At 46.8% G+C, this 25,546-nt stretch overlaps 2 protein-coding genes across 3 annotated transcripts; one reads left to right on the top strand and one right to left on the bottom strand.

The window, feature by feature from the left end:
* Positions 1–441: 441 nt before the first annotated feature.
* On the bottom strand, positions 442–16,601 carry msi1b (musashi RNA binding protein 1b). 2 transcript variants are annotated; one of them, XM_019268089.2, is made up of 15 exons: positions 16,325–16,601; positions 16,167–16,207; positions 15,953–16,034; positions 15,739–15,823; positions 10,819–10,860; positions 9,574–9,666; positions 7,068–7,116; positions 6,610–6,692; positions 6,408–6,525; positions 4,844–4,924; positions 3,918–3,974; positions 3,638–3,700; positions 3,265–3,419; positions 2,475–2,520; positions 442–2,386 (listed from the first exon to the last, which is right to left on the bottom strand). In XM_019268089.2, exons 1-14 carry the CDS (start codon positions 16,546–16,548, stop codon positions 2,479–2,481), a joined length of 1,215 nt encoding a protein of 404 aa, XP_019123634.1. In that variant the 5' UTR covers positions 16,549–16,601; the 3' UTR covers positions 442–2,386; positions 2,475–2,478. The 2 variants fall into 2 exon arrangements, with proteins under 2 accessions (XP_019123634.1, XP_019123626.1); XM_019268081.2 differs by having other exon boundaries at positions 443–2,391; positions 16,325–16,600.
* A 2,934-nt stretch (positions 16,602–19,535) lies between these two features.
* On the top strand, positions 19,536–24,658 carry hnf1a (HNF1 homeobox a). Its single transcript, XM_010754286.3, has 10 exons — positions 19,536–20,370; positions 21,589–21,788; positions 21,892–22,072; positions 22,553–22,755; positions 22,923–23,065; positions 23,146–23,287; positions 23,667–23,855; positions 23,925–24,037; positions 24,121–24,205; positions 24,414–24,658. The coding sequence occupies exons 1-10, from the start codon at positions 20,081–20,083 to the stop codon at positions 24,539–24,541; spliced, it is 1,674 nt and encodes a 557-aa protein (XP_010752588.1). The 5' UTR covers positions 19,536–20,080; the 3' UTR covers positions 24,542–24,658.
* The last annotated feature ends 888 nt before the right edge of the window (positions 24,659–25,546 follow it).

The raw sequence follows: 25,546 nt of genomic DNA, 5'->3' as shown, positions 1-25,546 counted from the left end.
TCTTCTCTTGAACATTTGAATATTATCAGTGATCTACACTGCGTTACGTTGCTGCTTCACTTCATGCTTCATGTGCAGAAAAAGTTTAGAAAGATACAAAATATTTAAAAATATTTTTACATTTTCAGCTTGAAATCTGAAAATAAAAAGTTAAAGTGTGTTCGAGGGTTAAAGGTGTGTGAAGGTGAAGTGTTGTTGACACGTCTGTATCTCTTCTCTGTAGCGCTGAGACCAAACCAGACTGACCTTTATGAGTGAACACTGCCGAGTGTGCATGTTTTTATTTTGTGTACAGTCACGCGTCAGATAAATGAATCATGGAACCGGAGCGCCGTGAGAACGCCGTGAGAACGCTGTGAGAACGCTGTGAGAACGCCGTGAGAACACAACAGTCAAACAGGACTCGTGGATGGAATGTTTTAAAATAATTTATTAGGAATTTTAAAAAGTTTTTTTTTTTTTTTCAAAGGAATAAAACATGACAGGAAAAAGAAAATCAGAAAATGTTACAGTGTTGACAAGATTGTTATTCTTCAGTGAAAACAGCATCAAAGTTTGAAACTACGGCATGGGCTCGCAGCGACGTGAGCGAGCGTATCAAAGTGTAAAACCCGGCGTGGATCGAGTGCTTTTTGTTCTTCAGCTAACATTCGCAGGAAATGAACTAGTTACCGTGATCAGCCAGTGCAGCGTCCTCGTAGCTCTGAACATTGTTTTGGTCTAAAAAAGAGATCGCGGTCACGTTGCTACAGTCTGTGACCTCCAGTGGATACGCAGTGATGGAGTTTCCTGTTGGAACAGCCACCTTTCTAAAAGGTTCAACCATCCACGCGTTGACATAGATGTTAATGTAACAACAACAACAACAAAAAAATCAGATTAAAATTTCACATTTGCAACTGAGGTACCGCCCCCAACCCCAACCCCGACCCCGAAAATAAAACAGCACATGGCACATTGGAAACCAATGTGAATAAAACCACATGACACGCAAACAGCAACACAACCGGCAGAGTCTGAACACAGGTAAAGCAACATTGTGTCCATCACGTTGATGCTACGCTGACTTAAGTAAACTGTAGCTGCTGTTAGCTCGGTTAGCAGAGTTTTGGTGCTTTCGGTGCAGCAGTGTCGTGCCAGAACCGGAGCTGGGTGAGCAATGTAACCTTTAAATAACACTCATGGTGTTTTACTGTAATGTCAGCAGGAAAACCAGGAGTCTGGATGAATTCGCTGACGTTAGACAGGACTTTGATATGTTATGATGTTATGTAACGTTAGCTTTGGACTCCATGTCTATGCTTACGTCCTCTTCACTCTGTTCTCCTCTGCTCGGACGAGCGGGCTCAGCAGCCTCTACAGACATAATGGCAGAGGAGAACATCTACAGACATAATGGCAGAGGAGAATAGAGTGAAGAGGACGCTGACGGAAGCTAAGTAGCCTTGTACTAGTCAGTAATATTAGCTGGCTGCCATGTCTTGTGTTGTTGACCTCGTTGATGTTTTAGTTTCTGATCTAAATCCACACCGTTGCTTTACCCGTGCACGAGCTCTCCTGCACGCCGCTCCTTCATTTCGCCTCACAAACAAACAATCATCACATATCGAAAAAAATCACAGTTAAAACAACAAAACGACAAAGTAAGAAAACAGCGCGTTTCTTCGTCCCTCCGCAGAGACTCGAAGTGTTTCGACTCTGAAGCAGCTTCTTAAACGCCGTCGCAGAACCGCGACGTCAAACACAGCCAAATGTTCTCGACCCTCCCTCGTGTGAAACTTTCCAATCGTACCTTCACTCCCCAAAGAAACAGTCATATTTACAATATCTTACAGAATTGTACAGCTCATGTCGGCCTAACTGTGACTAACGACCATTATTAGTGTAACAAGTCTTTGTTAAAAACCTACCAAGATATACACTTTGTGACACATTTTCAAGAAATAGTATTAATCACAAATGTTTTGTTAAAATTCAGTATGAACTACTGACAAATATACAGTTTTTCCAGTACAAATCACAGCTCCAAACGTCGTCGGAGGTCAAATAACCCGATAAAACAGAAACAGAAACGACGCAGCCGTCACAAAAAGAAACATAAAAACCAAAAACACTAAAATACAGCATCTGTATGTGTCGCTAGTACATGTAGTGATAAACTTCTCACTCGTCTTACAAACTTCTTCTTCTCAGGAGGTTTAGTGAGGCGTCAGTAGAGTCGGCTGGGTTCAGGCTGACACCGGGTGGTGGTGGTGGTGGTGGTGGAGGGGTGGAGGTTTCCTCCCCTCTTGAGGCCGGAGAGAGGTGAGGTGGGCCGGTTTGGACCGAGACAGGCCAGATCAGCTCCAAAGCAGCTTCAACTCCTTCCAGCTCTCAGTCTGCAGCTCTGCACTGAAACAAACAGAGGTCCGGGTTACTCACATGGTCAGCGTCACGTGAAACAAGACGACGGGGCAGGAAGACGGACGACTTACGCTCTCAGTGGTAGCCGTTAGTGAACGCCGTGGCGATCAACGGGCCCTGTGGAGGCAAACACACAAATTTAAAGTCCACTGTTTGTTTAAATATATCATAAAACACCTGGTACAGGTAACCGCTTAGAGTCAGAGGAGACGACTCTCACGTGTCCAGTAATTAAAAGTCTACACCCAGTTAGCTTTTCTTAGAGCTCTTCTTAATTTGACTACTCCTAGCCATGTTAAATTCTGCCCGGCAACCAGCTGCTGTTTTTTGTTGCTCTGCTCTGATTGGTCGACTGCTGTGGAGCTAACTGTCAACTGACAGAGAGAGAGAGAAAGCCTTGAAAGTAACCGTCAAACAACAGACATCTGTCAACAAGCCGTAGGTCGTATCAATAAACAAACGTGATCATCAGCATCCTGAAGTCTTCCTGAACGTCTACATGTATAATGTGTGTGGACAAAGTTAGAAATATGTCCTGTAGAGCGAGGTAAAGAACTGGTACGTCTGCCTTCGTCTGCTCTCTGTTAACATGGAGTGAATGTGATCCTGACACGTCTGAGCTCACAGAGCCAAAACTAAAAGTGTGACGGCTTCAGCAGCAACATGTGAGCGAGCAGCACGACATGTTAAATTTTCCCGCTCTTTTTGGTACCATTCCCGATCAAGGCGCCATTTTGATTAAATTTTTGTGTATTTGCGGGAGGACGCTAAATAAACACACAGAAGAAGAAGTATGTTAATAGTCTTGTGCTCAGTCAGGCACACTAACTTAAGTTAACTTCAGTACAGAGGTCATCTTACCCCCAGACTGTGGCTGAATCCGGTGCTCGGTGCCGGGCTTGCAGCGCTAAGGTAACTGTTGACAGCAGACTCCTGGCTGGCTGTCCCATAAAGGTCCGCCATCGGGCCCGGGCTGCTCGTACCTAAGAATCCAGCTGAGCGAGACGGGGTGGAGCCTGAAAAGAAAACACAAGACAATGTCAGTGTTGTTACAGTGTCTTTCAGCTTGTTTTGGTTCAGTCAAAGACAGCTGTATCCTAACTGTGTCCACTGTTAGACTGGACGCTGCCGGTTCAGAGGTTCTGCTGCTGTGTTCACTGTTAGACTGGACACTGGGTTTAGAGGTTCTGTTCGGTCCCGGGTCCGGATGTGTTTTAATATTTAATGTACGTACCTCTAACTACTGCTGCTGCCGCCGCCGCTGCCGCCATTGGTCCATACGCTGTGAGAGGAATCGCTAAAGAGACGTAAGAGAGAAGATTCGAAGTTGGTGAACGTGTTGACATGTTACTGTCAGCAGTCCTTCAGACAGACACCGAGGAGGACCGACAAACACAAACATGCAAACCAACCAACTGATTGTGTGATTGATGCTAACGTGCTAACGTGCTAACGTGACGTGTAGCAGACTGACAACATGCTGCTTGTAAAGTCCAGAGGAGGGACCGACTGACCTGTGAGCTCAGGGGGGTGGGGTGAAGTCAGAAGGGGGGTCCTCTCTAAGTGGAACTCTAAAACAGAAACATCAGAGTGCTGTTGAGACAAACACCACCACATACATACATACATACATACATGTGTACAGGCAGGGAAACACCTCACAGGTGAGGACAGGTGAGCTGTACATGGTGGCATACACAACAGGGTTTGAGGAAACAGGAAGTTAAGGGTCCACGACGTGGTGTTAAAATCATTAGAAATACATTAAAACTGTCAAACAAACAAAGTTCATGTTGATGTGAAACGTTCTGATTTCAGGTAAAGTTCATGCACGCACACACACACACACACACACACACACACACACACACACACGAGCAGTAGATTATTTCCACTCCTTGATATTTACAAGCAGCCATTTACACTGTGCGTCAATGGAAACATGTTTGTATTTGTGACAGGTTTGTTTATGTGTGAGTTCATGAGCATTGACACCAAAATCATCCTCAGTGAAGCAGTCAGGCGTGGTGACACAACGACCAGGTCGATATTCGTGTTCTTGACTTGATCTTTTCAAAAAGTTGTTTGTCGTCTGGTGAACACACCTGACAAAGTCTGAATCCAGCTTTAAAACCTGGAAGTAGTCGCTGGTAGTCGAAGAGAATTATCGTAAAACTGTTTGAAGACTTTGCAACAAATCATTAAAGTCCATGTAAAGACATTTCTGAGAAACACAATAAATATGTTGGACAATAAACACGTGAAAAGACTTTGAACACGTGGAGTCAGAGGGTCAAACAGTTTTTCAGGATTTTGTGGGCGGTCCTTAAAGGGCGGCTCGATGACACGCTGAGGATGATTTTAGTGTCATCATGGTTTATCTACAGCGGCTGTCTGAACATGTTCACGTGTTCCTGAGCAGAGTGTGTGCTGTCATTACCAGGAAACTGGTAGGTGTATCCAGGAGTGATGCCGGCGTAGCTCCGACTGGTGTAGGTGGCGGTCTGGAAGCCCGGATAACCTGCGGAAAGAAAATCAGCGTTTACGTCGAGGTCACTGCAAAGGCTGAAAGACAGACGGCGAGCGGGGCTGTCTGCTGTTGGTGACCTTGTTGATGTTTTGAGGATAAGTTTCCTTCATCACCAGACAAACCTGAATCACAGTCAGGTATCCGAGCAGACTCAGGTGTGTGTGCTTGTGCTGCCCCCTGTCAGTGAAGCCCGGTAACAGTCTGTGATATTCTACACCTGAGCTCTGGATTTCTTCACACGACCGGACTGAGCAGGTTACTGCCTTTGTCTCGGGTTACACACAGATTTCCTTTGTATAGACGCTGACGCCTGGAGAGCTGACCTCAGGTGTGGTTCGGTGGCTTCCTGTGGGTCTTTTTTTGAACGTTTGAACAACAAGAGAAGAAATGTTTGAACTTATAACGAAGATCTGACTGACTTTCTATCTCCAAACCTTAAAATAAAGAGAAAATCCTCTTTAATGTTCACGTCTAACCACAGCTGCTGTTCTCAGTCTGGACACTAGGTGGCAGCAGTGTCAAAGCTCAGTTCAGCTTCAGCTGCACAAAGAAGTCCTGACAACTTTAGTTTAATTAAAATCTGTTAACGAGCTCGCTGCATCGTTAGTGTTCAGGCAGGTGAGAGGATCAGAGGTGTTAAAGGGCCGGTATGCTGATTTTTACGCTGAGGTGGAAACATCCAGGGAGTTTTATTAAGGCGACCGCAGCTTTGAGTTTGAGGCAGGTGCATTATGGGGAATGTAGGACGTTCTAATCCAACAAATATATACAAATATTTAACTGTTTAGACAAAATGGCAGATAGCTGTTGTCTGACTGGAGGTACTGAAGTCACCGGTTGTTTTGGTCCGTTATCTCCTTCAAACCGTAATTAAATGTTTCTCTGTGTGTCTGACTTCCTGTCAGCTCGAGCTGCTCGCGGCGTCCGTTAAAATAGAACAGGCTTCTGGGACCGGACCACGGAGCTTCTGGGGTGAATAGCTCCGGGAATTAACCATAAGTGACGAGGAGACGAGGAGAGGAGGATGGGTTAACCATGCTGAACTTTGGTACCCAGCGGCGAGACCAAGAAGACGAATAAAAACTACTTCATATATCTGTGAATACTGTCTGTACTTCTGTCCACTTTCATCGTAGCAGTGGTGTGAGCAAAGATACATGTCGACATCGTCAATGGCAAAGCTCAGTGTGGTCGTCCTGACGCTGGTTTCTTTGTACCAGGCTGTAAACATGTTTATTTCTGCTGTGAAGTTGGACATTTGGACATGGGGACTTATGGAGACTGACTCACTTCTGGAGCCAGCCTCAGGTGGACGTTAGAGGAACTGCAGGTTTTGGTATTTCTTCTGGAGGTTGGAGTTTGTTTGCGTATCTTTGGGTGGGTGGTATCAGTTGGTGGAGTCTTTGGTGTTTGTTTGAACGTGAATCAGTCTTTGACCTTTAAAGGCAGCTGTTGACGATCAATACCGCCTTACCCAGCATGCCGATGCCCAGCATGAAGGCGTCCATTCCGTAGGGCATCACGCGAGAGCGCCCCCTGGCTGAGCCCGTGGGGGACATCACCTCCTTGGGTTGAGCTTTCTTACACTCCACCTGTTCAAGAGTAAAAAAAACAAATCAGGACTTTGGCGGCGGTTTCCAGACGAGGCGGCGTCAAAGTCGAGTTGTGGCGCTCACCATTTTGTTGTTGATCTCGTGGAAGTGGATCTCGCAAACCTTCTCCACCACGTCCTCGTTCTCGAACGTCACGAAGCCGAACCCTGGCGGGGCGAGGGAGCACAGGGCGGGTTCAGAAACATTTCACACAGGCACAGTCGGCCTCGCCAGTAATCAGCGCTGTAATAGCCGCTTAACACATTTGCCCCCCTCCTCCCTCCTCCTCCACCTTCCCTTCCTGACCAGAAGGTCCGGGGCAAAGCCGGTAGGCTGTCATAATCGATCAGTACCCAGGATGGGGAGGAGGCGCTTAAGGAGGCTTTATCCTGATCCAGATTAACGGACTGGCTAATTAGACTAGCCCCGTTCGTCTCCTTGCAGCTCAGCCCACAGGAAGGAGGCCTCGCGGGGGGGAGGAGGAGGCGATCGATAGATACCGAGTGGAAGGAGCGGAGAAGGAGAAGGTCAGTCCGACTCACCTCGGTGTCTGTTGGTGGTCTTGTCGAACATGAGCATGGCGTCGTCGACCTGCAGACACGAGAAACAACAAGACAGTTTTTTTAGGTTGCCACGCGGCATATTGCCTGACCTCAGCCCCCGTCTCAAGTTCTGCAGGGAGGCTCGGCAACAGATGGACGGAGAGGAGGAGGAGGAGGAGGAGGAGGAGGAGGAGGAGGAGGGGAGCGACAGGTTACAAAGAGGGAGGCCGAGGGGGCAAAATATGAAGGAGTACTGTACGCAGACGAAGTTAAGAGGGAGAGCGGATAATCCAGCTGCCTCCTTCAGAGTTTGACATTCTCGTGGCAACGGCACAAAAAGTCCAAATAAAAGAGGCCGAGCCAACATCAAACACGAGACACAAAGGTGAATCCTGTGGGCAGGTGGAGGCTCGATGAGAGGAGGAGCTGATAGGAGGAGAGGACAGGTGGAGATACGGTGAAAGAGAGGACGGAGAGTCCCGCGAAAAGCAGAGAGAGAATGGGTCAAAGTGGAAAGGGAGGAGAAAGACGAGACAAAGGCAGAACAAAGAGGCCCGGAGGAGGCTTTGTTTGTTGGCACAGTCAGCCATAATTCCTCCTCCTCCTCCTCCTCCTCCTCCTCCTCGACTCCCTTTGACCTCCGGCCTGGCCTCCCTTTATAGAGCAGAGACACAGGTGTCTATTCGACACAAACACACACATATAAACACACACACACACACACACACACACACTCAGTTTTTTGTGTCAGACTTGTTTACACTCCGCAGAGGTCCAAATAAACGTTCGGTAAATGAATCTGAGCTCTATAATAAGTTTACTGGATGTGATCCACACACACACACACACACACACACACACTGTGCTAACACACTGTGTGTGTGTGTGTGTGTGTGTGTGTGTGTGTGTGCCTCAGGGCAGTTTGCCTCCACAAAGGTCAAAGGTGACTGAAGAGTGTCAGATTGAAAGAAGAGCCTCTCACTGCAGGCTGACTAACAGATGTTAAATCCTGTTGATGCTACACTGACTGTGTGCAGGCAGCTCTGCAGCTGCTGTTAGCTCACGTTAGCTCTGTTTGTTAGCCGGGCTGCCTGGTCTGTGAGCTCAGAGCCCCGGGGCAGTGTTAGTGTTTGGACCACAGGAGTTTTGGACCACCGGGAAGAAGAGGAGGAGGTTTACAGGCCCGGTGTCGTGCCAGAACAGGAGCTGGACAATTCATAGGTTAGCATCATGGATCGCGTTAGCTGCTGAAGCTATAAATAGCTTATACACTTATACTGTGTTGCTAACGACAACGTTAGCAAGCAAACCAGGAGTCTGGATGAATTAGCATTTTAACGTTAGCCACAATATGGCAACATGTTTCACGGGCTCAGCAGCTTCTACGGACATGATGGCAGAGGAGAGGAGAGCGAAGAGGACGCTGACGGAGGAAGCTAAGCTTCTTGTTGATGGACGTTCTTTAGTTTCTGTTTGTTTTTTATTTCTGACGTTTTTTGTCTCAAATTAAAGAGGAAGTTTAAACAAAAACAACTCGTTGTTGACGAGTGACTGACGAATATCGTCCAGGCTGGACGTCCGTCTCTCAGACGACCGTTTCGAGTCCGTTAACTGTCTCTGAATCTCGTTAATAAATGAGCCAAACTTTGGGGATCAAACTTGAAAGTCCAAACACGGACATCACAACATGGCCTTCACTTCCTGCAGTTCATTTCACATCATCGCTTTGATATTTGGAACCCGGCGGACAATATTCCCTCTCATCTCCTTCCCCGTTATCCCCGAGCCCATCCCTCTTCTCTCCACGCTCTCTCCCTTTGTCCTCACCAGGACGGGACACAAAAGGTCCAGTGAGGCAGTCTAATCAGGAACTTCCATGGATGGCTGGAGCCTACATTTCACCGTCCATCCCTCGATATCTCTGTCGGCAAAATTCATCTCCACGTTATGATTGAGGAGGGAGCGCGGGGAGAAACCGGAGACCCTCGAAAGAGAGAGAAGCTTTCCGAAACGCCGGAGAGCGTTCACGGGTTTGACTTTGAAAACTTTGCTGGATGTTTATCGAGCTTCACGCGTCTCTGACGAGCTTTTATTCAAACTTTAACGAACGTCCACTCTCTGCTTATTGTTGCTAAACTCCTGAGTCTGACCCCCACCCGACACTCACATGCTAACACCCCCCTCCGACAGCACCACCACCTCCTTCAGAACAAAAACCCCCTTACCCGCAGAATTACTTGGGGACAATGGGCAAGCCAGGTCACCACGGTAACGGGCCCGGAGAGGGGGGTTGTGGGTAGGAGCAGCTGTTACATCAGATTAATTCAGATTCTGATAATCCCTCCTCCTTCCTCACTACAAAACTTTTCTACCCCCGTCCTCGCCTCCTCGCCTCCTCCTCTTCAAGTCCCCCCGAACTTCGCCTGCTGCTCTCCGGAGCCTCTCGGCCTCGTTATTCTTCCTCCTCGCTGTAACCCCTTCACGTCCGACCGCAACGTTAACTCACCTTCCCGAACTGGTCGAAGTACTGCTTCACGTCCTCGATGGTCGTGTTCACCGACAGGCCGCCCACAAAGATCTTCTTAGTCCGAGTCACCAACTGTGAGAGGAAGAAAGTGAGTTCAGTTTAATTACACGACTCGTCAAAACAGATTCATCTGATCGACTGATCGACTGACGAGTTCAGAAAACTCTGAAATCAAACAAACAAATCTCAATTCTTGGTTTCAAACTTTGCAACTATCGATTATTTTCATCGACTGATCGATTGTTTGGTTTACTGTCACAGAAAATCTGAAATCAGAATTTGAGTTAAAAACGACTCAAAAGATTCGTCAGCCGTCAAAATAGTTGTTGATTAATGTTGAGAGTTATTGGATTAATTGTTGCTGTTTGAAAGACGATTAAAAACTTTTACAAAGAATTTCAGAATTTCATTTTCATTTTTTAATTTCGCTGTTTGAAACTTTTTCAGGTCGAATTTGAACAATAAATATTAAAATAAAAAAATAAAAACTTCTTATTTACAATCAGAGAATTAATTCAGTCGACTTCTTCTAATAAACAATTGATTATGAATATTTTCTGTTGTCCCATGATGCCTTGGGTCGAGTCTGTCAACCAATCAGAGACTGTGTGTCTCAGAGAACGGTGCCGAGCGTCTCAAAGTTTATCGACGCCGTGACGTTTCGTCTGACAGGATGTGAAGCTCGTTTAAAATCCAGGATTACGACGTGTTTCACTGTTATTGAACATTAATGGTCAGCTGTGGAACTGAATCAGGGATCAATGAGCCAATCAGCAGAGTTCTGGATGGCGGCGGATGTCGTTCTGCCTCTTACATGAACTTTTTCTCGCTCGTGTTTCGAACTGTTCGATAGTTTCTGTTTGGAAAGAGTCGCTTCTGTTCTGATTCGTCTCTTTGAATCACGACTCGTCCCCTCGTCCTCGTTCACGCCTCATTAATCCGCCGTGTCTCTCTTACGGCGTCTTGTTGTTGACGGAGGAGACAAACGTTGGTCGGGACACAGAGTTCCTGAAACTCGATCCACGCCTTCATGTCGCTGCAACAATACAGAGCGTCTCTAAAGTTGTGAACGTTTTTGTTAACACGCGATCACGTAACAGCTCAGTGATGTCAGCGGCGCTCATGTTCATCAGATTACGAGGCATTAGCCCCGTTAACACACACACACACACACATTAACAAACAATGCACCAGCTAACGGGTGGAGCAGGCGGTCGGACTCACCTTGGGCTGAGCTCGGCGAGGGAACGCCACCTTTGGGTCGATCTGCAGGAGAGGATACAGAAAGAGACGCACCGGTTAGTGTGATGACACCATCACACCTCCATCCTCCTCCTCTGAACCTAGCACGATGTGTTCACTGACCCTACAGCAAAGTGGGAGCTGAAGATGTTCTAACAAACTGTGACGTCGTCCTCAGTTTGGGTTTCGGTTCCTCAGGTTCTGACAGACAAATTATTTTAACCTCTTAAACATAAACATCGGGCTACAAGCCACAAGTCTCTTCAGGTCTCCAGTGATAGAAGATCTAACCAAGCGGTACCAAACACGTCGTGTTAGCTGGTCAGGAAGGCGGCTACAAAACGCTCTGTGGTTCTGCTCTTTGGGTACCGACGAGTCTCCTCTGTACAGACATGACCACTGGGTTCAAAACATGCTGTATAAAACGAGCTGTGTGACGTCGAGGACGTTCAGAGGACGGACGGCTGTCCACGGCAAAGAGCTTTCAGAGACGTCTGATCACTGTCAAAGGTTCCTCCGACTCTTGGCGTCTTTATTTGAGATTTCTGGAGGATTTTTGTCAAAAACTCCTGAAACAACTTTTATCCTAACGTGCTGAGACCTTAAACACTAAAAACTTTCAATATTTGAATGTTTATTACAGACTCGTGACACAAATGAATCTGGTTTCCACCTCTGACCCTAAAAACAGACAGAAATATGTTTATTATTGGTCGATTGGAGCGGAAGAGGTTAAAAAACTCACATCTCTTCCCAGAAACACGGCGTCAACAGGCCAAAACACAAAAACAGACACCCGAGGAAGGAAAACCGAAACTTTCAAACATGGTTTGAAGTTTAATCTGAGTCTAACGGCATCAGGATGAAACCTGTTTCAATGCAGAGTGTCTGAATGTAGGAATATGAAGCGAACCCCCCTCTCCTCTCCCCGCCCGCCTCTCTCGTCACCATCATGTGACATGTGATCTGCAGGAATCTCACACGGGCACTACAATCACAAACACACCTCAGCTCGGCGAGGAGAGACGCCCGAGAGACGGGAAGAGGAAGAAGAGGAAGAAGAGGAAGAGTGGTGGGAGCTGTCAATCAAACCACACCGACACCCAAAGATGTGTGTGTGTTCGTTTCTGGGCGCGCTCGTCATGATCGTCCTCTAACCTCCATCGTCCTGTCTTTGGGTCTTTAGCTACAGACAGCCGGCCGAGGTTAAGATCGCAGAGAGAGCCACACCATGCCATGAGGATGCATTCATAGACAGGCTGTAAAATTGGAATTTAAGACCTCTATATTAGTCTACGCTGGTCTAACAGAGCTATAGAGAACAACTAGACTACTCCACACTGTGCAGACGGTGAGACGGTACAGCGCTAAGATTAGTCCGTAACCATGAGAGGAACTACGGTAGAGAGGTCGGCGGTGAGCGATGGCGTCACCGGATCAGCTGTTTTATCTCCTTTAATGTTTGTTTCTGTTCTAGAGAGCAGAGTGAGAAGACTAACGCTAAGACTGGAGGATCAGATGCAGAGTCTACTGTTTAGTTTCTATGGTGGCTAGACTACTCTGATAGTCACCTCCGGTCACCAACCCTCCTGATGTCCAACAACTCCTGTGCACATTCAAAAACACACACACACACACACACACACACACACACACACATAAACAGAGTCAGTCCACATCCAGCAGAGTTAAACACATCAAAGATCTGAGTCACCTCCACGTTTGTGCAACGTTGAAAGAGCGTTCTTGTTTTCAGGTTCGTCTGCCGGAGGAGGAACAAACGTCTCTGTGTACTTACCTAAAAGTTTACCATGTTTCCCGGCCAACATGTGCAACGTGCACGAGCGCGACGTGGAAACTTTAGTGCACAAACACCGACGACAACGCAGCAAAGGCTCGATCCAGCCGGAAACATTTCAGACGAGATCATTGATTCTTTTTCTGATAGACGTCGTGTCAAAGCTCCTGTCAGCTTGGTTTTATTTTCAAAATAAAACATCCTCAAATGTAGCTACTTAATCACATAATCAAAGTCTTTTTTGTAAAGATAATTTTTTTGGCCTTTTTATGCCTTTATTGATAGTACAGCTGAAGATAGACAGGAAGCAGAGAGAGGGGGAGTGACACGCAGTAAATTATCCGTCTGATTCGGGATTCGAACCAGGGCCAGCTGCAGCGAGGACTATAGCCTCCACACACGGGGCGGCCGCTTAACCCACTACGCTACCGACCGCCCCAAAGTCTGGCACTTCTGAAACACTCGTGGTGGGTTTGAAGCCAAATAAACAACGAACCAACAACATGTCATCACCACTGAATGACGCCTGGTCGCTGAAACAAGCCACCTGTCAACCAAAGCGTCCCCGCTCTTAACCCTGCATAACTTTAACCTTAATATAATGTGAACAGGTGAGTTGTATATAAATTCACCCTCAGTACAGTTGTCATGAACGGGGAAATTAGCTACAGAGACCAAAACTGTTTTTTGTACCAGGCTGTAAACATGTTTATTTCTGCTGTGAAGTTGGACATTTGGACATGGGGACTTATGGAGACTGACTCACTTCTGGAGCCAGCCTCAGGTGGACGTTAGAGGAACTGCAGGTTGCTCAGAGTTACAGATACAGCACATTTGTTACAGAATATTTAACTTAAATAATAATAATGTGTGTAAATATGTAATAGGAGCCAGCAGCCATGTAGCTTAGCTTAGCATAAGAAAACTGGAATCATGGCAGTGGACGTGTAAAGTCCCTATGTGACCATTATTAGAGGAAATAAATGAGTTAGCTACTGTTTTGTTAACTTGTAAATATGTCAAAATAACCATTAGCCTTCTTTTAACTAGCTAACTAATGTTTGATATACATTAGCTAGTTAGAAAACTAGCTAGTTAATGACTAGTTAACAAGCTTCTGTTTTGCGTCTGTTATCCACGTCAGAGTTATTTAATCGTTAATATCGGCCCCTGAAAATCCCAAATAACACTTTGAAGTGTCTTAATGAAGCTGGAGACTTCTTGTATTGCAGGAGTTTAACGAGGAAGAAGAAGAAGAAGAAGAAGAAGAAGAAGAAGAAGAAGTGGATCTTTAAGTCCTAAAACATAAACGAAGACGCTCACAGCGAGGACGTTAAGTCCGCAGGAGCTTTATGAAATCAGGGCAATCCCCTTTAACCAAACACATCCCAGATATGCAACAGTTGGCCGAGCGCGCCGCCCGTCACGGGCTGAGCCGGGAACGCGACGCAACGATTGGGCATCTCGTGGAGGAACAACTCAAAGCTTGTTGACTCCAATCCTATTAGTTAGCACACTAATCACACATGGAGGGGTTATCCTCTGCTACCCCCACTCCACTCAGGTCAGCATGGAAACGGTTAACGGGTGGAGGTGGAGGGGGGGTGAGCCGTGCACCTTGAATGGAAACTTTGTCCCACAAAGGTGCAGTTTGCACCGGACGTCATCGGAGCAGGACTTCCACATAAATCACCGGCCTTTCCTGGTTCAAACCGGGCCTGCATCTGTCCTTCAACACAATAAGCAGCAATAAATTCCTCCGCTCTCAGCACTATGTTTGCTCTTTAGCCTCCCTCGGCCGTGCGGAGCTGAGTTAATTCCAGGGCCCGAGCGGTTCAGTCGGTCACAGCATGGCACATTCTTTCGGTTGCCACTGGAGAACTTTTCTCTAACAGGATAACCTGTGAGGGAGCGAGGAGAGAGGAGGGAGGAAGGAAAGGGGGGAGGTAGAGTCTAAAAGGACTACTCTACTCACCATCCAACCCCTGTGGATGTTCACTGAGCCCCGACACAGCCGGGCCACGAGAGAGGCCCCGAAACTCGCAGCTAAGGGGACATTTGTTTATGATTTCTGGTATCCCGAGAAATGATTGTAAATGATGTGCTTTGTTATCTTTTTCTTCGGTGACAGAGCTATTCTTCAACTGTGGAAAGGGGCAGAAAGAGGAGGAGGATGGGGACGATAGAGGGGGGGGGGGGTCACTATGGAAACAAACCCCATGGCGAGTTAGCAGCGTCCAACCATGATGGTGCTACTTGTCATAGCTGTCGTGCCTGCAAGTGACACTACAGCAGAGGGGGGAGCCGCGGACGCCCAAAACAACTGCCACCATTTTGTAACTTTCTGCAGCAACACAACCGTTCCCTCCTGCACCTGTCAGAGCGAAGGTGCACCTTCATCTGGCTAAGACTCAACAGGAGCTGCACCTTAAGGTGCACCTTCATCCGGCAAAGACTCAACAGGAGCTGCACCTTCCTTCGAGTTAAGGTGCACCTTCGCTCCAGTCTTTGCTGGATGAAAGTGCACCTTCCTTCATCCGGGTTCATCTGCCAAAGACTCAAACAAAGGTCTGAGCTCAGAAAAGCCCTTAACACAGTGACACAGGGCGCGCTGCAGAAGACTTCAAACAACTTCCACCATTTTGTAACTTTCTGCCGTTTTGTAACTGTTTCCTCATGAAGGTGCACCTTTAGCGGATGAAGGCGCACCTTTAGCGGATGAAGGTGCACCTTCGCTCCGAGCACAGCAGGGTTGTAGAAGCAGCTTCTCTTCACTTCATTTCAACACAGTGACTAACCCACAAACCACCACCACTCCCACAGAGGAGAGCTGGAGGGAGGAGGCGGGGGCAGTGGTCCCTATGGCGACCAACGGGCCACATTGTTCCCCAAACCGGCCCACATTCATTACTGACAAAAAGACACTGCACACACACACACACACACACACACACACACACACACACACAGTGCGACACAGGGCGGTTAATACACGTTGTAAAGTTTAAATGTTGCACCTCTCTGTCGGATTACGGGAAAAATCCACTAATCAAACAGTGAGTGTCGGGATTAGCCGGTGGTGGAAGTAAACACAGAGAACTCACTGTTTTGGAGTCCAGCTCGTGCCTCGTTTGAGCCAGAACTTTATCCACGCCGGCCTGATCCACAAAGGTGACGAATCCAAACCCTCTGCAGGCAGCGAGGAGGGAAGGGAAGGAGGCGTTAGTGACACAGACTCTGATGTTGACATGTAATGATACGTTATGAGCGGGGCAGGAATCACGGAGGTCAGATAAACTTTCAGCTCCCCTCACTCACCTCGAGCGCTTAGTAACCGGATCTCGCATCACCATACACTCCTTCACCTCGCCGTACTTACAGAAGTACTCCTTCAGACCGTCTGCAGGGCAAACACACACACACACAAGCTGCACACCAGAACTTCATTCATGAGCCCGAGAGGCTGAACCATCAGAGGATACACCTCAGCTGCGTTTCTCTAACGTTCTTTAAAGGTTCTGTAAAGGTTTACCTTGTGTTGTCTGCCAGCTGAGTCCACCTATGAACATTTTACTGTGAAGGGAAACAAGAGAAACATTAAATTAAAGTTTGCACACTCAGATTTAAACTTCTTAATCCAGATTAGAGAGTCCAGAACCAGAACCAGGACCAGGACCAAACTTTCTTTACCAGGGGTCGTGAGGGGAGTCCACGGTGGACAGGCTGCTCTGGCTCCCTTCCGTCTCCATTCCGTGTCCGAGCTGCTCTGTGTGTGTGTGTGTGTGTGTGTCCGAGCCGAGCCGAGCCGAGCCGTGCGGGAGGACAGCGGAGAGTGAGTGAGAGGAGCTGGGCGGGGGTTTGGCCCCGGGAGCGGGCCAGATGCGGGCTGGGCTCGCGACAGACTCCGCCTCCATCACACACACCGCCGAGCCACGCACGAGGAGTCAAACCCGCAACACATCAAACACGCCGCGTCCGCTGCAGGCCTACAAAATAAAAGCACGGTGGAGCGAGCGCCCATAACGTATGATGTAATCTGATTACTGATGTTTGTGTAAAGTTACACTATAAAATATGTTTTATTCTGAAATATTTCTAATTAATTTGCATAAAATTATTTTAAACTTCATTTTTAATCATGCAAATATAAATATTATAAAATTATTATTAATTAATAACCCTGACACTGCTGGAAGAGACTTTTATCTGCCTGAGTTTAGATTTTATTACACTTTTTAAAGTGTTTTTAGAGTTTATCATCTAACCAGAAGATGCATCTGAACAGGGTTATATATGATAATAAACATGAATATGTTGAGATATTACAGCAGGTAGATAAAAGTGATTACAGGTGTGTGTTCATTAAGGGCGGCTGTGGAGTAGAGCTGGTCATCAGTGTGTGAATGTGTCCTGTACAATCTACTATTATCAATGATTATACAAGTTAAAGGACTAACACAGACCTGATATGCACTGATGTTTATTTTATTCTTTATTTCCAGAATTGGTCGACGCTGTTCATTTTTATCACATCAGAGAAAAATTCACTTTGTTTAATTTTCCTTCTATGATCAGCTTCAGCATCTGATCTTAAAAAATAAAAACAAACAAACACCAACAACTCCATATTATTCATGTTACAGTAAATGTTACAGCATGTTACCGTTCTGTTTAATTTAATCATCCGAGACATGAAAAACTTTTCCAAGCACAGTATGTGACAGAAAGAAGTTTTTTATACAGAGGAAGGGTTATACAGTCACAAAATCTGATTATTAATAATTTATTAACCGATTCTGACATTAAACTACACATACGCTTTTATTGTGAAGGCAGACTCTCCTTACTTCCTGTGACATTCTGACTAACTTGACCTGATTTCCGTCCTGATTCACTGAATCCACAGATTGAAGAATTCACCTGTGAATGTTCAAACAGGTGAAACATCATCATCACAGTCGTCACATTCAAATCATAAAAAAACTAAAAAGACTGACCGGCTCCCGATCTATCAGGACGTCTGTGCATTCACTGCACTGGACCTTTAAGTATTTAATTAGCACCAAAGCCGGCTCCAGTTAATCTTCTCAACACTGACTCAACATGTGACCCGCTAACCGACCTGAAGGCCGATCGACTCGAACACAATGAGGCTTTGACGGAGTCCGCGGGTCGTCTCACCGTGACGTCTGCACAGATTTCAGATTCACGACGTCCTTTCAAATCTAAACTAAGCTTAGCCGACCAACATCCACCAGTTAATGAGCCAAACATGATCATTGGTCTACTTGTAGTTTAACTTTGGTTTGTTTTTAACTTGCTAACTAACTAACCAGGTAACTATGTGAAGCTGACTCACTCCTGGAGCCGGCCTCGAGTGGACGAGGACAGGAACTGCAGTTTCTGGTAGTTTTTCAGCTAACTGCATTTGACTGACTTGCTCTTTTTGTAGATTATCTTCACTTTTATTTCTTATTTATTCGCGTTTTCTTCTCCGCCTTGTATATCGTGGAACCCGGGTGGATGTGAGGGTGTTCACAGGCCTCTGTCCTCTCCAGACGAGCAGATGAAGCTCTGGACGTGGGGCAGGGGGTATTTGGACAGGAATTAAGGGGTGTGTTAAATTTCTGCATGCATGATCAATGGGGTTGAATGGTCGGGACGGTGGAGGCGGCGGCGGCGGTTTGTGGGGGTGGGTGGACACAGAGAGAGGGAAGCAGCCAGCAATGGCTCACTAATGAGAGATGGACAGTGTGGATTGTATCTCATTACCAATCAACATAGCTTTGAGTCCTCTGGAGAGGGAAACCGGGAGCTCTAATGTGTGCTGCATGTGGTCCAGTTTGATAAACCGGGCCTGTGTGCCGGAGCATTAGTCACGGCGGTATCTGAGCTGCTGGAAATCGGCGCACACACACCGCCCTCTGTCCGATTTGGTGAGGAGTTTTCTCTGAATAGTACAATGGGACTTAATTACAGGTCAGTGGCATGTCTCAGGGAGATAGAGGGAGCTCTGTTACCCTTCCAAATACAGTATAATGCCATCTTCCCAAGGGTGGGGTGGGGTAACAAGAGCTCCACACAAAAAAGGTGCTGATAGGCCGAACCTGAGAATGGTATAAGGTGATCCAGCAGAGAAAGTGAGCGTTTTTACACTGAAAGAGAGAGAAAAGATAAAGGACGACATTAACTCTCAAAGGTTTTCTCCCATTCACTTTGCCCTCTTTACTTTACACCAGAGGAACACACACAGGACTCAAATAAATGAGTTTAAACGGACGAAAGAGTCGGAAAACTTTTTAGTTTAACGCGACCTGAGGACAGAATGAAGCCAGGAACGAGCTTTAAACGTCGTTCTCTGTAACTTTAACGTGTTTTTTTAAAGACAGAAAAGAAAAGAAAAGATGTTAGAATATCAACAGGTGAGAAGAAAATATGAACGTCACGTGAAAACACGAGCTCCACCTCAACAACTCCAACAGTTTCACTCAGCTGACTCTCGGTTTGTTTTCAGGTATTTGAGACCAAAGATTTTCACCTGAAAGTTCAAATTAGATCTGTGTCACAGATTATTATCAAAGTTTACCAGTTACCTTTAATACTTTAGTACACTATAGTAATACTTAGTTTAGTATTTTTACATTATTGTAGCGACTTCTTTCACTATTTTAATCACACAAATACACACCAGTGGTGCAATGTGAGTACATTTACTCAAGTATTTAAGTACTTTAAAATAATCTTCAGTTTCAGTCTGATACATGAAAATACATTAAAACATGAGTCTGCTTTAATACTTTGAACACATTTTACAGTTTATATTTACATATTAAATTAATTCATTAAAACATAAAAACATCTGATGGACACAGACTGTTCAGTCACGAGGAGACTTTCGACCCGAGACGTTCAGACGTGACGCAGCAGCGCTCTCTACAGGCGTGTTGGACACATTGAACATGTCTGTGCTTTTATTTTGACACTTTCCACTTTAAAGTTTTAAAATATTCAGATAAAAACTGACAGACGAGCGTCTGCGTTTCATCTCGTGTGTTTTGTTTCCTCGTCCTCGTCTCTGAGAGGCGATCTGCCGCCTCCGTAACGTCCGCTCACTTTTATTTATTGTTTTTGAAATGAACTTTGGCCGGCGTTGAGCTGAGGGAGTGAGGACAAAGTTCACATGTAAGGAGGAAGGGGGGGTTCAAAAAAGAGAAAAAAAAGAAAATTGACCTTTGAAAAGCAAAACAGCAGGTGGAGAGCTGAACCAGGCGGCTCAGGACACATCAGGAGGAAACTCGACTGGGAAAATGAAAGCTGAAGAGGGACTGCAAATATAATGAGGCCCGCCGCCGCCTGCACGGCTGTCATTTGACTTGTGTTTGCTCGCGAGGCGGTGGTGGAGGCGGCAGCAGCAGCGAGGTTAAAGGCATCAGAGTGATAAAAATCATGGAGGAGAGGATAGAGGCAGCCAAGGCGAGGCCGAGGAGCCGTCTAACCGCCCTCCAGGAGCAGCTCATCTGGGCCCTGCTTGGGTCCGGACTGTCCCGGGACGTCTTGGTCCAAGCGGTTGGGGAACTGGAGCGAGACAGGGCGAGCGACAAGGCGGAGGTGAAGGGTGACGGAGAGAGCTCCGAGGAAGGCGAAATGGATTTCCCACCGCCGATCTTCAGGGAGCTGGAGAAGCTTTCCCCAGAGGAGGCGTCCAAACTGAGGGCCGAGGTCGACCAGCTCCTGCAGTGAGTAGAAACCTCCAGAAAAAAAAAATCACTTAAATCTGCGACAGTTTCCAGCCGGACCCGATCTGAGCCGTCCTACCTCCTTCTCCTGCTTCTGGCTTCTGAGGCGAATTTAAAGAGGGTTCCTCCTTTTTGCTAGTTACTAATTACCCACCCCTCCATCATTATTCTCTGTGGCCATTTCTTAATAAATAAGCTGCATGCATAGGTGAAGATTAATGGAGCCGGGCTGGTCATGTGAGGCAGTGTTTACATAACGCAGGAGTGATTTTTCCACAGGCTTGTTTTCTGATTTTTCTTCGGACGACGCCAGGCATGTTTTATCAGACGTACTTGTGTTTTATCTGCTCCTGAATGGACAGTTAGAAACTGTTAAATTAGGCTTCATAAACCCTTTTACATGTTTCCCCTCCCGTGATCTCAAAGGTTTGGACTTTGCCCCCTGTGTGCGTTCTCTTATCTCTCTCTGTCAATAAGCCTCTCTTTACTTCCCCCTGAGTGGCCACGCTTTATATCTAATGTGGCAAACTGAGCCTGCAAAGAGCTTTAGAAATTTTGGACGTCCAGCTGAACATCCCAAAATCTTAACTGCTGCTCTGCCAAACCAAACTGACGATACACCTCGACATCAACCCCAAAACTGACCCCTTATTTCTGGGGTAGCAAGAAATTTAAGAGTCATGGTTGATGACCAGCTAACCTTCTCTGATCACATTACCTCAGTTACCTGACTCAACATGCTACCCAGCTCCTGATACAGTCTGTGGTCATCTGTACCGTCCTCTTGACGGGCCTCCCAGCCTGCACAGTGAAACCCCTTCAGATGATCCAGAACACGGCAGCGTGCCTGGTCTACAACCAACCCAAAAGGTCACGTTACCCCACTGCTCAGCGAGCATCTTGCCTACAAAGTAGTCTCCGGTTCTGCACCCACCTTAGTCCTAACAAAAACCTTACAGTTACCTCCTCCAATGAACGAGTTTGGACAATCCAGACTTTTCTGTCTGTTGTTCCCCGTTGGTGGAACGTCCTACCAGTTCCTACAGATCAGGGGCGTCCCTCTCTACCTTCACAGACCTCCTGAAGACCTCCAGCTCTTCAGAGAGGACCTCCTCCCCTTCTAGATCTGTCACTTGAAACTTGATTGTTTCCCTGCTTGAAAGTCGCTTTGAATAAAAGCATCAGCTCAGTGACTATATGGCTATCATTGTCCAACAGTGGCGACCCCTGGCACGTTGCAAAAATGGTGAAAAGCTACATGCAGCAACACAACCTCCCTCAGAGAGAGGTGGTAGAGTCCACGGGACTCAACCAGTCCCACCTCTCCCAGCACCTGAACAAAGGCACGCCCATGAAGAACCAGAAGAGAGCCGCTCTGTACACCTGGTACGTCAAGAAGCAATGCGAGATCAGCCAGCGTGAGTACACGAGCAGCCGTCGGGCTGTAAAACCTTAATTTCTGCTTTTAAATATCAAATACCAGCTCTCCACCACTGTGAGACTATTACCATCCTCTTTCAGAGTTTACCAACGCCAAGCATGGCCTGTCATCTGGGGAGGAGCCAGGTGAGGACAACAGGAAGGGACGGAGGAACAGGTTCAAATGGGGCCCGGCGTCCCTGCAGATCCTTTTCCATGCCTACGAACGACAGAAAAACCCCAGCAAAGAGGAGAGAGAGGGATTAGTGGAGGAGTGCAACAGGTGAGACGTAGTGATGGTGTGTCAGATTAACCCAACAAAACCAACCTGACCCAAATCCTGGGCCTGTTTTCTACCTGCACCTGACTGGTCAAACTCACAAAGGTTTACAGAACCAGATCTCTAATGTCCTTTGGTTTAATAGTGACAAAGGTGACCAATCAACCAGGGGTGATTCCTAAGTTCCAAGGGTCCAAGGGTACCTAAGCTCTAGGTTTAGGATTTAGAGGGTCAGAGAATTTTCCACCCCAGCAACCTAGAACCCAAGTTCCTTATGTTCCCCAGCACCTAAACCTTAACCCTGAAACGTATGGTTCTTAAGTTCCCAGGGTCTTGTGGATTAAAGTTTGGCGGTTAGGGAACATAATACCCTGGGAATGTAGATCTCAGGTAACACTGGACCCCAGGAACATACATAAGCTTCCACGAGGCACACCACCTTCATAATGTAAAGCAAAATATTGTATGTTCTACCTCCCTTAGGGCGGAGTGTCTCCAGAGGGGGGTATCTCCCTCCCAGCTTGCTGGCCTGGGATCCAACCTGGTAACCGAGGTCCGAGTGTACAACTGGTTCGCCAACCGCCGCAAAGAGGAGGCCTTCCGTCACAAACTGGCTCTCGACACACCTTACAACAACCAATCTGCCTCCTCCTCTCACGGCAACCTCCCAGCAAGTCCTGAACACGGTAATACCCAAAGAGTCTTCAAATGAGCTTGAAGAAAGTGAAATCAGAAGCTGGACAAAAGCCTGATCTTTAGACTTTCTTCTCTATTTGTGGACATGACTGTACTGGTTCTGGTACAGATTCTCATATTTCAGTAACCTCATGCAGAGTCTGATGTGTCTTTTCAGGGGTGAAATACAGCCAGCAGATCCTGTGCGACACCGTGAGCTCAGCCAGAGGTAACGGAGGAGAAAGAGTTGGACGTCTTGTGGTCAGTCCTATCCAACTGGAGCCCAGCCACACACTCCTCGAGACACACAACCTCAAGCAGGTGAGAGGAGTCCTGGTCTGTCCTTATTGTACCTGTGTGCACTACTGCCATTATATAACCTTGTTGTCCTCTGGTTTCAGGTGTCCAGCGGTGGACCACTGCCCCCAGTAAGCACTCTGACCTCGCTGCACAGCCTGTCCGCCTCCCCTGCATCCTCACAGAGCCTCATCATGGCCTCACTGCCCAGCGTCATGAGCCTGGGGGAGTCCTCGCTTCTCATTGGTAACACTACCTCTTGTTTTTTTGCATTTGTAGCACCGCCGAGTACTTGATTTGAAAGAAACTTTGTTTCTGGTGCTTGGGTGGACACATCCTGCCAGTTTTGTGATGACTGGCCCAAAGGTTGTAGACTTTGGTCTGGTTTTGTGCTGAGCCACGTCCCTTCTGAAGTTCATTGGTCAATATGTTGAACAGTAAAAAAGATACCAATGAGATTTATGCGAGGTACCTGTGGTACCCTAACCCTAAGTGCTAGGGTTAGGAAACATAGGAACATGGGAATGTTTGATAAGATTGGTCCGAGAGGCTTTTTTGTTGGACTTGTTCGTTCACTGTTAAGTCAATCGAACCCTTTCAGGACCTAAATGTCTTTGGTCCACAGGTCTAGCCTCCACGCAGCCTCAGACCGTGCCCGTCATCAACAACGTTGGGGGCGGATTCACCACTCTCCAGCCAATCTCGTTCCAGCAGCAGCTTCATGCCTCGTCCCAGCAGCCGATATCCCAGCAGCTCCACAGTCACATGGGCGCCAGTCCCTTCATGGCAACCATGGCGCAGCTGCCATGCCACAGTAAGACAACAACAACAACATGAGTTCAACACGTCGAGTAAAGATTAATTCACCTGGTTCTCGTTTCAGTGTACAAGTCCGACTCGCCTCAGTACCATTCGTCCAGCCTGCTGTCTCAGGCCATGGTCATCGCGGACAGCAGCAGCCTGGGGACGCTGACCAGCCTCGCCGCCGTCAGACAGGTAACATGGTCTCATCATGGGTCAACTCATTTGTTAAGACATGAATAATAATGAGGTAAACACTGTGATCTTTCTCTGGGTAGATTTTAACAGCAGATCCTGAGGAACAGACGGACTCGCCTTTACAAGAAGACTCTCTACACCTGCAGCCTCACACACCTGTGCCAGGTACACAACATGTTTTTATCTAATGAAACATTCAGCTTCAGACCAGATTAGTCGACCTTTAGTCTTTAAAAACAACCTGTACCTGTATTAACGAGGTACACACCTGTCTTAACGAGACGCTATTTGAGCACGTTCTAAATGTCTAGTTGACCAATCAGATTGCTTGTTGCAAAGTAAATAAAGTCCAAACGTCTGTTTTCTGCCTCAGCATCTTCCGAGAGCCTCGAGCTGTATCCAGCCTCTCAGTCCACAGACAGTCACCAGTCTCACCTCCTGTCGCCGTCACCGACAGACATCAGCTACATCCCTACACAGATGGTGTCTACGGCTCAGTGAAACATCATCGGACCGCGATCTGGATCGACAGCGAACTCGTCCAGGCGTTTGAAAAGACTCTAACACGAACGAGAATCCACGTCGGAGAAGAAGAAGATTCACTTTTGATACAATCAACTGAAAAATCAACAAGAAAATCTTTTTTTTATTAAAAACTTTAGAAATATTCAGAAATTGTACATGAAGTTTGAACGAATGTTACCTGCTTTGTTCATCTTGTATCTGCTGCAAATATACTTTTTGGAAAACACATGAGCGTCCGGTCATTTCAAGAGAGAGAGGTCACAAAAAAGTTTTTTCTTCTGCGCTTCCTTCTCGCTTCTTTTTCTTTTTCCGTTTCACTTCCTGTTCGCCGTTTCTTTGAGGAGAAGCCGCACAGTCGTCTCCGTTCTCTTTCCTCTTCTTCTTCTTCTTCTTCTTAACGTTACTCTCTTCCTCCTCCACATCTTTCTTATTCTTTGGAACAACGTGGCTCTCCTCTTCCTCTTTCTTCTTCTTCTTCTTTGTGTTTTCCGAGCAGTGAAGCTCCTCTGAGAACGTCGAGGAAGGGAGGAGATCTTTGATGGACACCGCCGCCTCCTTCAGCCTCATTTCCATCTCGCTGTCGCTGTCACTGTGACAAACAAAGAAACAAATGATGACCCTCTGATTGACTTGTAGATGTGCAGATCAGGCCAAAACTTAAATGTGTTAAATATCAAACATCCGGACGACGTTAGACTGAGATGGAAACAGACTAAATCTACCAACATATTGGAAAACACCAAAGAAGAAGAAGAAGGAGGAGAACCTTGAGCTGGGAGCAGGTCGACGCCTCACAGGAGCTGGAGGCTCATCAGCTGTTTGACCGGGGACCGACGTAGAAAACAGACGAAACCCTGAAAAACAACAAATACACCTGAACAGGTGAGCAGGTGAAGATTTAAAGAGACAGAGTCGTCGTAAAAACATCAGAACAAAGAGAAACTTTACCTCCGTCGTCGTCGTCGTCATCACGGTTAGCCG

This window comes from Larimichthys crocea, chromosome III (assembly GCF_000972845.2).
Source record: "Larimichthys crocea isolate SSNF chromosome III, L_crocea_2.0, whole genome shotgun sequence".
Classification (NCBI taxonomy): domain Eukaryota; kingdom Metazoa; phylum Chordata; class Actinopteri; family Sciaenidae; genus Larimichthys; species Larimichthys crocea.
The sequence above is the reverse complement of the archived record's forward strand: the minus strand, read 5'-3'. Positions and strand labels throughout refer to the sequence as shown.